The following is a 12855-nucleotide window of genomic DNA, read 5'->3' on the forward strand; positions in this document are numbered from 1 at the left end:
ACCTCAGCTCACCTTGAGCATGTTCCAACAAGCAGATGGCACATAATATGGGGCATAGACCACTGGAGGTTGGTGGCACCTTAATTGGGGAGGATGGGCTCATGCTAATGGCTGGAGTGGAATAGGTGGAATGGTATCGAATACATCAAACGTGGTTTCCATGTGTTTGATGCCTTTCCATTCCAGCCATTATTATGAGCCGTCCTCACCTCAGCAGCCTCCACTGGCATAGACCTACAGGTAACTGCAACAATGATAGAAACACTTGAGTAAATTAGGGTTCTGGTGGTTCTGTTGTGGTGTGGGGTGCATTTTCCTGGCATGGTTTAGGTCAGGAGTCTCCAACTTTTTCGAGCAAGAGAGCTACTTTGAAAAAATTAAACATAACCCAAGCTACTCTTTGTTCTGCAACTCTTCCCCGGGTCTTTGGTATATAAGAGATGTGTTTTCTGTCAATATATCTGGTAAAATAAATGGTTAATAAACAGTATTTGGCATGACAGGCCCCATAAAATTATATTTGGTTCTCTCTGTTACATTTTTTTATGTTTTCTACTCAATATTACAACTATCCATAGAGTAACAACACAAATTGATGTTCTGAGTCCATGTCAATGCTTAAATCACACCAAAATAAAAAATATTAGGTCTGGAAAAAGTGTAATTCCCCTTGAATTGCATCTAGCAAGAGAGGAATGTGTCTGTCTAGCGATGTTTCTGCTGTTAGGCCTACTGCTGCAGAGCATGTCATGGCAGAGTTAGCAAAACAACGGCCACCCAAATTAAACAAATAATCATGATTTATAGTTATGTCAGGTAAGCTGTTATGTGAATTATTTAACAAACTATTTCAGCGTCTCTGTGCGTCTCCCAAAATGAAGAAACGGTCAGAGTCCCGGTCTGCATAGTCAGAGATGTTTATTCATTGAGAATTCTGCCACAAAATGGTCGTACAATATTTTTATACGCACACGTCATACGAAAATCCCTCCTCTCTGTAGGCGGGCTGTAGTTTTCCACTTTAAAACTGCTCTCCTGACCATCAGTACACACACACACACACACACACACACACACACACACACACACACACACACACACACACTTCCAAGCCTAACAGTTTCTCTCCTCCCTAAATTCCTCAGTTATCTTGGTTTCTCAGTTGCCTGTAGACAGTTCTCCTTGTCCTTTGGTGTCTGGCCTAAATAGTAACACAATGTAATAATCTTTACTGGTCCTACACTCACACATTACCAGGTAGTAGATTCTAACACATCTCACACAGTTTCAGAGTGTAATAATTAGTCACTACTAAGAAAGTACTAATCATACTTAAAACAAGAACATTTCACAACTATATTTAAGGGTGGAACATTTAGTCATAACTTTTAACCTGTATATATTTTAATTTATATATCATAAGCCTACTTTGCAGTTAACATTTAATTGAGAAGGTTTTGGGGGAAAGTATTTCTATCTACTCTACCCAAAAGACGTTATCAATAGCAACGCTAACTGGCTACATAAGGAGTGAGACAAACGCACACTCCAAACAGACAGACCGGGGCAATATTGCTGGAAATTAGTTGGCAGATATTGTGTTACGTTTGGCTTTTTAAGACAATAGTGGCTAACCATGGGTGGGAAAATGTCAATGTGGCTTTGATTCAATATTAGCTGTGAGCTTTATGTTTATTACATTTTACATTTTAGTCATTTAGCAGACGCTCTTATCCAGAGCGACTTACAGGAGCAATTAGGGTTAAGTGCCTTGCTCAAGGGCACATCGATAGATTTTTCACCTAGTCGGCTCGGGACAGTTTGTGTTGGAAAAATGCATGTACTTTCAAAATGACTGGCTAGCTACTCATAGACGGGCTGCGAGCTACTGGTAGCTCATGATCTACCTGTTGGAAAACCCTGGTTTAGGTCCACTCAACCCCTTAGATGGCAAGGCAAATGCCAATAAATAAACAGCCATTTTCAGTGATCACCTTCAACCTATGGTGAAGCATTTCTATCCTAATGTGAGGGGTCTCTTCCAGGATGACAAGGCCCCCATCCACTGGGCACAAGTGGTCACTGAATGGATAGATGAGCATGAAAACAATGTAAATTATATGCCATGGCGGTCTCAGTCACCAGAGCTCAACCCAATTGAACACTTATGGGAGATTCTGGAGTTGCCTGAGAAAGCGTTTTTCCCACCACCGTCAACAAAACGGCAAATTATGGAATTTCTCGTGGAAGAATGGTGTCGTATCCCTCCAATAGAGTTCCAGACACTTTAAAATCTATGCCAATGTGCATTGAAGCTGTTCTGGCTCGTGGACACTATGTTTGTGTTTCCATTATTTTGGCAGTTCCCTTTATATTCAGTCAATATGCATGTAGGTAGACCTGCTAGATGTTTGACTGTGGTGTTGACTAATGGAGGAATGGGCTGTGAGGATGTATTTAGCGGTCAGTCACTCACCCTGTGACTGTGGGGTCTCTGAGATGACTGGTTCACTCACCCTGTGACTGTGGGGTCTCCATCTGAGATGACTGGTTCACTCACCCTGTGACTGTGGCGTCTCCATCTGAGATGACTGGTTCACTCACCCTGTGACGTCTCCATCTGAGATGACTGGTTCACTCACCCTGTGACTGTGGCGTCTCCATCTGAGATGACTGGTTCACTCACCCTGTGACTGTGGCGTCTCCATCTGAGATGACTGGTTCACTCACCCTGTGACTGTGGGGTCTCCATCTGAGATGACTGGTTCACTCACCCTGTGACTGTGGGGTCTCCATCTGAGATGACTGGTTCACTCACCCTGTGACTGTGGCGTCTCCATCTGAGATGACTGGTTCTTCTCTCGTCGTCTCTGCTTCTCATCCTCCCAGATGGCCTGCAAGCCAGGGTTCCTGCCAATCTGATCTAAACACACACACACAGTGTCAGCATAGATCAGTTGGTTGAATGAGGGCCTCTGCATTTCCCACTCTATCCCATCAAGTCAGTTGAATGAGGGCCTTTGTTTCAAACCACTCAAAACTGTACAAGAGCTCAAAATCAGAATCATTCCTCAAACCGTTTACTTTTCAACAGAGAGTTTGTATTTCTGTTTTTGGGGCAGATGGAAAATCTACTTGCTGAAGGCACATATGTGGACTGCCCTGGTGTGCCCCCCCTTTCTGCCAGATAAGTGTGTGTGTGTGTGTGTGTGTGTGTGTCCCACACGCCGTACTCTGAGCACAGCTAATCTAAAACACATCCAAGCACTTTGTTTCTGCTGTGTCATTCTGTTCCTAACATTTATCACGAATAGCAGAAAGGCTGTGGAAATAGTTCATACTGAATTGAGATATTTTGAGGTCTGGGAACACATTCTAATGGCAGATGCATATTCACAGAGACTCTGCATGTTTTTAACACAATGTTCTCTTTTTGCTTTATGTTCCCAGTTCAATCTGCTCTTCCATCCTGCACCCCCCGTTTCCCTTTCCCTCCTCCCTCTGTTTACCCTTCTCTCTCTCCCCCCCTCTGTTTCCACTTCTCTCTCTCCCTCCCTCCCTCTTTCCTCCCCCTAACAGAAGGTCTGAGGCAGACAACACTACAGAGAGACAGGGTGAGTGGACAGTGTTTGTTTTGGGCCGGGTGGTCACGGATCTAATGCTCTGATGTGCTGGAGAGCAGGAACCTGGCAGTGGGGTGAGAGACAGACACTGTTTGATCTGGAGAAGGCCTCCGTCGCTCATCTGTGTTACATAGGCAGGGGTCCCAAATGGAACCCTATTCCTTTTATAGGACTCTGGTCAAAAGTAGTGCACTATAGGGAATAGGGTGACATTTGAGACGCATGTTTGCTGTAGAAAGGCCTTCATTGCTCAACTGTGTTGCGTAGTCAGAGCAGTTGAGTCAGTAGCCATCCTCTTCCCTTAGTCTCTCCTTATGTGTCTGCCGGACTGTCTGACTCGCGGTTTTATCTATGACTAAAAGATGTTGTTTGAGTTTCTCGTTGTCTTACTCTCTATCTCCAGACGGTTGAGGATGTCTACAGCCACAGCATCCGCTTCCAGCTCACACGTGCTCTGTTTCTCCACATCCAGAACCAGAGAACTGCATCAGAGAGAGCAAGAGAGATAGGGGGGGGGTGGGGAATGGAGAGAAATGGAGAAGGAGAAAATACAGATTGAGAGAGAGACGGAGAGCAAGAGGTAAGCACACAACATGGATACACATTACACACAGTTGGCAAGTCTCAAATGACACCCTATTCACCAGGAGTTTACTAATTCACATAGGGCTCTGATCAAAAGTGGTCAGAAAAACAGGCATGTACAAACAAGACCTAAAAACCCAACACCGTATTGGCCCACAACATGTAATTGGAGCCTGTCTGTGCAGGTGTGGCTCACCAGGGTATGGCATCCTCCTCCCAGCGGACAAACGTGCCTCCCAGGGTACTGTCACTCAGTTTGGAGGTACAGGGGCTCTTTAAGGGGCTGGTGCTGGGCCTGCTGCTGAAGCCCTGGCGATCTGGGGGAAACCCCTCTGTTTAATAGACACACACACACAGACAAAAACATGTAAGTCATGTGTTGGAAGCCAATCTGATGATTTTTTTTGCGCTAAAACAGACCACAGACATTGTGTCTTCAACATAAAGCAAAATGCAAAAGAAAAGCATGCCAGCTCAGTATTTCCAATTTATTTGGATCTACACAACTTTCTAAACAGGTTTTTCAAATCCCAGTTCTTTTGTCATCCTCTTCACTTGATCCCAGATTACAAACTCACTTTCAATTAGGTGTTATACAAAGAAGAACCTAAACAGGTGTACATTATTATCAGAGTTTTAGTCCCTTTGTACTTTTTTTGTTCTTTGCAACCCATTTTCCATTGATTGTGTCAAATCCAGAGGTGGCCCTCTCTTTGTCTGGGGAGATTGTTGCGTGAACATTGTTAAGAACCTGTTAATCTGAAGCAGGGGGGATTTCCTGGCCTATTCATTAACCCTTCCATGCGTGGTAGTGTCATGCTGGGTTCTGCCTCCCCTGGCCCAGGAGACTCGCTCAGGCATGAAGAGCACTGCAGAGCGGAGATACCTGTCCCATCTCGGCTCAACACGGCCCAGGATTAGCGCTTAGTAAGCCTTAGTCAAGATCAAACAGAAAAAGGCCTATCTGCCGCTTTATTCCCAGCCACCAGGCAGGAGAGAAAGGGTGTAGAGGAGTGTGAAGCCACGGCCAAGTTCAACTATCAGATCTGAGGGAAACATTCCTGCTCCTCCACTCCCACTGTGAAACCTCCCCTTTTCTACCACTCTCTCCCTCCTACTGTGAGGGGCCTAGTGATTCACAGGTTCATGTCCTGGGATGAAGGGAGGAAAAGGGAATCTATGTCCATCTGACCGCCACGGCCCTCAACCCTACAGTCTCAACATGATCATTCTCACTGGAGGTGAGCAGAGGTGATGTGGGGGGTAATATTAATACTAAACAGCTGTGTACAGTGCAAGTTCAATGAACAGACGAGTTCAACAGGTCAGAAGTAAACCGATCCACATCCAAGCGCTTACTGTTCATTCCTCTAGATTGATGGCAGGGTGTTTATCCAACTCAGTGAAAAAGAGGTGCAGAGCAGCAGTACCAGGAATGTGCTTCAGGCTCCTGGACAGGGTCTAGCGTTCTATCCTGGATCTTCTGTCTACCATTACTTTTTGTTAGGTATGTTCAACAGGCTTGCAGTGTTCCAGAATGCTACGGGCTTCTAGGAGAACCAAGTTATTCCTCTAGTCTGCCACGGACCCCATTGCTTCCAGTCTTTTCTCACACTCTTTTCTTCCCTTCTGCTGTAAGCTCTTCTGTGTGTTGGTGAGGTGTCATCTTTGTAGAAGTCCACCTTTTTTATGGAAAGCCTTTTCTATACTGCCAGGTCTTTGTAAATCTGCTATCTGCTAGCCACTCTTTACAAAAGGACACACTGACCAGGATACATTAGGAGGATAAGGTGTGTGTGTGTGAGTGAGAGAGAGAGAGAGCGAGGCTGCCAAAGCATCTCAAGGCCAATGTAAAAAAACACTACTAATACAGCATAACAAAGCATGGCAGCTCTCCCTCTCATACAGCCTCCCCACAGAGCCAGTATGCCCAGTCATAGCTCTAGCCTGATAAGACTGGGCATATTGCACACCCCTCAACCACATTAACAGTACCCATAACGGTTTGACAAAGACAAAGGGGGAGACAAAAGGTGTGTCCCACAACACCACCACATGATTAAGTCCAGCCAGGTCACAGGTTTGTGACAAGGTTCCTAGCATCCTACTCCGTTACTGCCCGTCGCTTACCTTTGCACTGCTGGCTCCGGCGGAACTTGAAAGCTCCCAGGTTGATGAGGTTCATGCCGTACAGGTTGTAGTCGATGAACAGCTGCAGTAGGTAGGGGATGTGGGCCTCGTGGGGTTGGTAGCTTTTGTTCATCACAGCACCTCCTTGTAACAGCTCACACACCCTGGAACCACACACACACACAGTGTTTCACATTAGATAAGATATACACTACCGTTCAAAAGTTTGGGGTCACTTAGAAATGTCCTTGTTTTCAAAAGAAAAGCAATTTTTTTGTCCATTAAATAACATAAAATTGATCCGAAATACAGTGTAGACATTGTTAACGTTGTAAATCACTAGTGTAGCTGGAAACGGCTGATTTTTTATGGAAGATCTACATAGGCGTACAGAGGCCCATTATCAACAACCATCAGTCCTGTGTTCCAATGGCACGTTGTGTTTGCTAATCCATGTTTATAATTTTAAAAGGCTAATTGATCATTAGAAAACCCTTTTGCAATTATGTTAGCACAGATGAAAACGGTTGTGCTGATTAAAGAAGCAATAAAACTGGCCTTCTTGAGACTAGTTGAGTATCTGGCTCCCGAGTGGCGCAGCGGTCTAAGGCACTGCATCTCAGTGCTTGAGGCGTCACTACAGACCCCCTGGTTCGATTCCAGGCTGTATCACAACCGGCCGTGATTGGGAGTCCCATAGGGCGGCGCACAATTGGCCCAGCGTCGTCCGGGTTTGGCCGGTGTAGGCCGTCATTGTAAATAAGAATTTGTTCTTAACTGACTTGCCTAGTTAAATAAAGGTAAAATCCCAAAATATATATATATATGGAGCATCAGCAATTGTGGGTTAGATTACAGGCTCAAAATGGCCAGAAACAAATAACTTTCTTCAGAAACTCGTCAGTCTATTCTTGTTCTGAGAAATTGCCAAGAAACTGAAGATCTCGTACAATGCTGTGTACTAGTCCATTCACAGAACAGCGCAAACAGGCTCTAACCAGAATAGAAAGAGGAGTGGGAGGCCCCGGTGCACAACTGAGCAAGAGGACAAATACAGTGTCTAGTTTGAGAAACAGGCGCCTCACAAATCCTCAACTGGCAGCTTCATTAAATAAATAGTACCCGCAAAACACCAGTCTCAACGTCAACAGTGAAGAGGCGACTCCGGGATGCTGACCTTCTAGGCAGAGTTGCAAAGAAAAAGCCATATCTCAGACTGGCTAATAAAAAGAAAAGATTAAGATGGGCAAAACAACACAGACACTGGACAGAGGAAGATTGGAAAAAAGTGTTATGGACGAATCAAAGTTTGAGGTGTTCGGATCACAAAGAAGAACATTTGTGAGACGCAGACCAAATGAAAAGATGCTGGAGGAGTGCTTGATGCCATCTGTCAAGCATGGTGGAGGCAATGTGATGGTCTGGGGGGCTTTGGTGGTGGTAAAGTGGGAGATATGTACAGGGTAAAAGGGATCTTGAAAAAGGAAGGCTATCACTCCATTTTGCAACGCCATGCCATACCCTGTGGACGGCGCTTGATTGGAGCCAATTTCCTCCTACAACAGGACAATGACCCAAAGCACAGCTCCAAACTATGCAATAACTATTTAGGGACGAAGCAGTCAGCTGGTATTCTGTCTATAATGGAGTGGCCAGCACAGTCACCGGATCTCAACCCTATTGAGCTGTTGTGGGAGCAGCTTGACCGTATGGTATGTAAGAAGTGCCCATCAAGCCAATCCAACTTGTGGGAGGTGCTTCAGGAATCATGGGGTGAAATCTCTTCAGATTACCTCAACAAATTGACAACTAAAATGTCAAAGGTCTGCAAGGCCGTAATTGCTGCAAATGAGGGATTCTTTGACGAAAGCAAAGTTTGAAGGACACAATTATTATTTCCATTAAAAATCATTATTTCTAACCTTGTCAATGACTACATTTCCTATGCATTTTGCTATATTTCCTATTCAAACTAATTTCATGTATGTTTTCATGGAAAACAAGGACATTTCTAAGTGGACCCCAAACTTTTGAACGGTAGTGTATATTATTGTATGCTACTCATAGAAATGTACTTTGCGTACAGAAAAAGCTATGTGTTCCAAAAAGAAACTGAGATCGAGTCGGAGAGGCATTCATTCCATAGCTGATATGCTTTCATTCATTTTTCTAGGGGGTACTTTTCAAACTTCAAACTTCCAGCCAGTCTTTGTCAGTCCTATATCCATAATAATAATGTAGATCACATTGACAGTTCCCCTTTAAAGGTCAGAGCGGAGAGAGAGAGCTGATTGATTGAGTGATTGATCTGGAACAAGACAGGGGCTCATAACAGTCAGTCAGGCTGGGAGCAGACAGTGTGCCAGTTAGTCTGTCTCGCTCTCTCCCCTCGCTCCCTCCCTCCCTCTCGGTCTCTCTCTCTCTCTCCTTCCTCCGTATCAGTCTCTTGCTCTCCTCTGTCCCTTCTCTCAGTATCAGTGCAGCAGCACGACTCCACTCACAGTGACTGATGGCTTCAGCAGCTAAATAACAGCCACACACACACACACTTACACAAAACAGACACGTACTCGCTTTGTCTCACACACACAGTCGTTCTGTCTCTCCGTCTCAACGCACACGCACACACAATCTATCTAAAACACACACACCGCGAGAGCACTGTACTACATAAGCAGGTCGATCAATATCAGCAGAATGAGCATCATAGTCATGTGCACACAGTCTAGCCTACAGACAGAGAGCATACCCCTCTCTAACAACAGAAACACAGGGTGAATGTTAAGATATAGGCTATTACAGCTCAAACCAAAACACACAGACCGGTGAGAAATGCAAGCTAAGGCAAAAACAGTAGAACACCCTCCACACCTTTTGACCATCTGAGGATTGTACAGATAGATCTTCATAAACTTCCTCTCCTTGGCATGGTATCCATAAAAAGGCCTGTGGAGTGGGGGGTGGGGGGGGGGGGGGGAAGAGAGAGAGAGAGAACACCATCAGAAAAACAACACAATACTAGGTACAGACTTCACCTACCATTCACCTTCTAACATGAACATGTGATCCTTCAGACTCTGTCCCTTTCTCAATTTGTCTTTTCTTGATTCCTCGTGTCTTCTCTCCTCGCCTCCTACTCAAAACCCATAGGGGGAGAATGCCCTAGGGGAGGAACCTTGGGTCATCTCCTCCAATGAGGTTTGAGAAGGAGGTGAGAAAATAGGATGTGAGGGAAAACAAATAGAGAAAGAGCCTCTGCATTGTAATGAGTGACCCTACTAAGGAACAGTGATCTATCTAAAAGAGCGGGACTTACATGCCGGAGACCAGTGCCACCTTGAAGACGTGCTGTGTGTTGGAGGAGGGATTTCCCATGGACACGTTAAGTGCCCTGTCGATGCTGAAGGCCACCTGACGCAGGTAGCGCTCTGCCTGTTGCCCGTAGCCATCGTAGGGCACATAGAGGTAGGGGAAGATGCCATGGAGGTGGAGACAGGTCTTCTGACCTGAGAGAGGATAGAGAGAGAGAGTCTGGTTGAGACAGTGGTAGGCTAATCCTTTATTCACCATGTAGAATCATCCGGAAATTAACAAACAATATTCTGTGGTCAGAGGCGATAGGATGGCCACCCGCTGTGCACGGCCGACGTTCGTGTTGGTCCGCCTTGTCCTTTAGACAGAGGGTTTGTGTTCATGTGGCAGAGCTGCTGTGTCAAACTCAAAGTTGGTTACCTCAACCCATAGTAACACATTTAAAACTGGCACAGAGTCAAAACACAAAGCCACTCCGCATTATACAGTGATATAAAACTAATTCAAGTAGTAGCCAGACTCTTATAGTTAATTTACCAAAAAGCAAAGCATGCTCACTTTAAACAACATATTTACAGCCGGTAATGCAGTCTGCCAGTGACATGACTGATTTGACTAAGATACTATTAAAACTAGACATGCACACAATGGAGATAGATTGGCCTCTCTACTGAGGGGAGAAAGGGAGGAGGGAGTCCAATAAAACAGCTTGTACACACTTTCCAACCACTGGAAGACAAACGCCGCCATCCAGCCCAGCTCAGACAGACTGATGAAAACAACAAAGGTCTGTAAAGGAGCCTTGAATCATGAGTGCACGCCACCAAAATGTAAAGCAGGCCATTAGCTAAATAACCAACAGGATAGCAGACGGGGGACTGTCTCCATGAGGGAGGGAGCGGGGGGGACAGACTGATGTGGAATGAGGTCATCATGAAGTCGTGTAGTGTAAAAAAATATATATAAAAAACTAAAAGCACCAAAAGGAAGCCAAGCCAGCTAGATCTCACTGGCTGACTGACGGTCCTATTGCAGGCCTAACCTCGTCACCAGGCTAGCTAAGGGAGGAAGTGCACTGCAAGAGACTAGTATTCCACACCTAATATCAAATATGTAATATGATACTATCCTACTCTATTTTAAGAATAGGAGCCATGTGGCTGTGGGAAGGGACTAGGGACCATGCAGACCAGATGAGACAGTAGGACTGACAGAAGGAGGAGGCAGTATAGAGTTACCATCCCACACGTCAGCCCCATCTGTCTGCTAGGCACCCACGCATGCGCACATGCCCTCATTATCACCATTTGTAGGGGAATTGAGGAAGGGCGGTGGGCAGGGGTGTTTTTGGTAATGGACTTTTTTTGGGGCTTTGGCACTGTAGTCTCCCCAGCCTGGCCCTGCCCGTGGCGTGACAGATGCTGTGCAGTGCAATGCTGCTGCATTCCGCAGTTTCCTGGGCCCAATTGTTGAATCTGGACCGATGGCATGGAGTATTACTGTAGAGAAAACAGCCTACACAAAAACAACATCTAGATATCTCTGCAACCATGCAGGGGGTGAAACAGGAAGTGGTGCAAATATACAGAGAAACTGACAGTGTTGGACACCACAACTACCAATGTCATCGTGAGGTTGGTGAGGGCAAACAGACAGCGCCAACCAAGAGAAAGCAGCTCTCTAGGGAAACCTCTTATAGACAACAGTGGCAAACAACGCGGCATGTGAATTGCTTTCAACACACAGGCATCAACACAAACCTAGTAGACCAGACCGATAAATAACCCTTCACGTCTACATAGAACGGCCCCATCTGACATCCAATCCTTTCACCACCACAGAGAAACAGACAGTCAAGGCAGGAAAAGTGCACTAGGCAGAGAGTGTGTCTTCTCTAAGGACAGACAGACTGACAGGTAGACTGGCATGGAGCCAGTCGGGGGAGGAGAGGGCAGACAAAAGGAGCTGTGAGGTAGGCTAGGTAAAGTTGGGAACGTGTGTGTGTGTGTGTGTTGTGAGGAGATGACCCACTCATGTGACTGACACTACCCAGAGAGCCAGATAGCCACACAATGCAGCACAAAGGACGCCACCCTGGCAGGCAGAGAGAGAGAGCTCTCATAGGGATGTATGTGCCTTGCTAGCTAACACAGTCGAGACACACACAGCCAACGCCATTGGTGAAGCTGCTACTGCAGTTGCTAGGTAACGGAAGCCGGCAAGCAGTACAATCCCCTGACAGACAGCGGGGAAATATAAACAAGTGATTCTTTCCATCCAGCTGGCTGGTGCGGAGCGAGAGAGGAAAGAGGGAGAGAGAGAAAGAGAGAGAGAGAGAGTGAGCGAGAGAGTGAGCGAGAGGGAGAGCGAGTGAGTAAGAAATAGTGAGAGAAAGAGAGAGTAAGGAGAGAGGAAGAGACGGAGAGATCGGAATAGACAGAAAGAGAGAGGAAGAGAGAGAGAGAACGAGAGAGAGAGAGAGGAAGAGAGAGAGAGAGAGAGGGGAAGAGAGAGAGAGACAGGGGAAGAGAGAGAGAGACAGAGTGAGAGCGAGTGAGAGGAAATGAAAGAGGGAGTTGTGACTGACTGAGGTCTAGGCCCTAGGGCTGTTCTCTCTCTCTCTCTCTCTCTCTTCCTGTCTGAGTAGAGAGTAGTCCCCAGCCACCCGTCAGCTCCCTCCCTCCCTCCCTCCCTGTCTGAGTAGAGAGTAGTCCCCAGCCACCCGTCAGCTCCTGACCGCCCACCCGACCGAGCATGGCTCCTTGATTTGTGAATGAGAGGGAGGACCAAACCAGGAGAAGGGTTAGATAGAGTTAGATAGAGGACGCAACATTGTATCCGTCCCATTATGGCGTCTGCGAGCGCATGGTCAGCACCATTGAGGACATCTCCATTTTGAAGTAGTCCATTTTCTTCTACTACTACTTTTTTTATGAGTTGGTAAACAAACTGAAAGAGTGCATACTGCCACCAGGAGTGCATTGTTTGAACAGAAATAAAGCCCAGGTTGGCGATTTACTGCCACCTGCAGTTCTGGTATGTTTGCTCACAAGTATAATTAATTGGCTGATCCCTCCTGATGACCTGGATGGAATTATGTGATCCTTCCTTAACCCATAGGAAGTCACACCTAGTTGACTACTTCAAAATGGTGAATGTCCTCAATGACGCTGTCCATGCTAAAACAGGGCACTAGAGTCCTCGA

General features: G+C 46.0%; 1 protein-coding gene across 1 annotated transcript in view; it reads right to left on the minus strand.

The window, feature by feature from the left end:
• rev3l (REV3 like, DNA directed polymerase zeta catalytic subunit) overlaps positions 1 to 12855 on the minus strand; it is a 59943-nt gene that overhangs the window by 21894 nt on the left and 25194 nt on the right. The window contains exons 2-7 of the mRNA XM_084149602.1: positions 9655 to 9844; positions 9210 to 9284; positions 6339 to 6502; positions 4405 to 4540; positions 4014 to 4105; positions 2819 to 2923 (exon numbers count right to left, since the gene is read on the minus strand). Of these exons, the coding sequence (XP_084005728.1) occupies positions 2819 to 2923; positions 4014 to 4105; positions 4405 to 4540; positions 6339 to 6502; positions 9210 to 9284; positions 9655 to 9844 (762 nt within the window). The remainder of the gene's footprint in view (positions 1 to 2818; positions 2924 to 4013; positions 4106 to 4404; positions 4541 to 6338; positions 6503 to 9209; positions 9285 to 9654; positions 9845 to 12855) is intronic.

Source organism: Coregonus lavaretus (assembly GCF_964263955.1).
Source record: "Coregonus lavaretus genome assembly, chromosome: 31".
NCBI lineage: Eukaryota > Metazoa > Chordata > Actinopteri > Salmoniformes > Salmonidae > Coregonus > Coregonus lavaretus.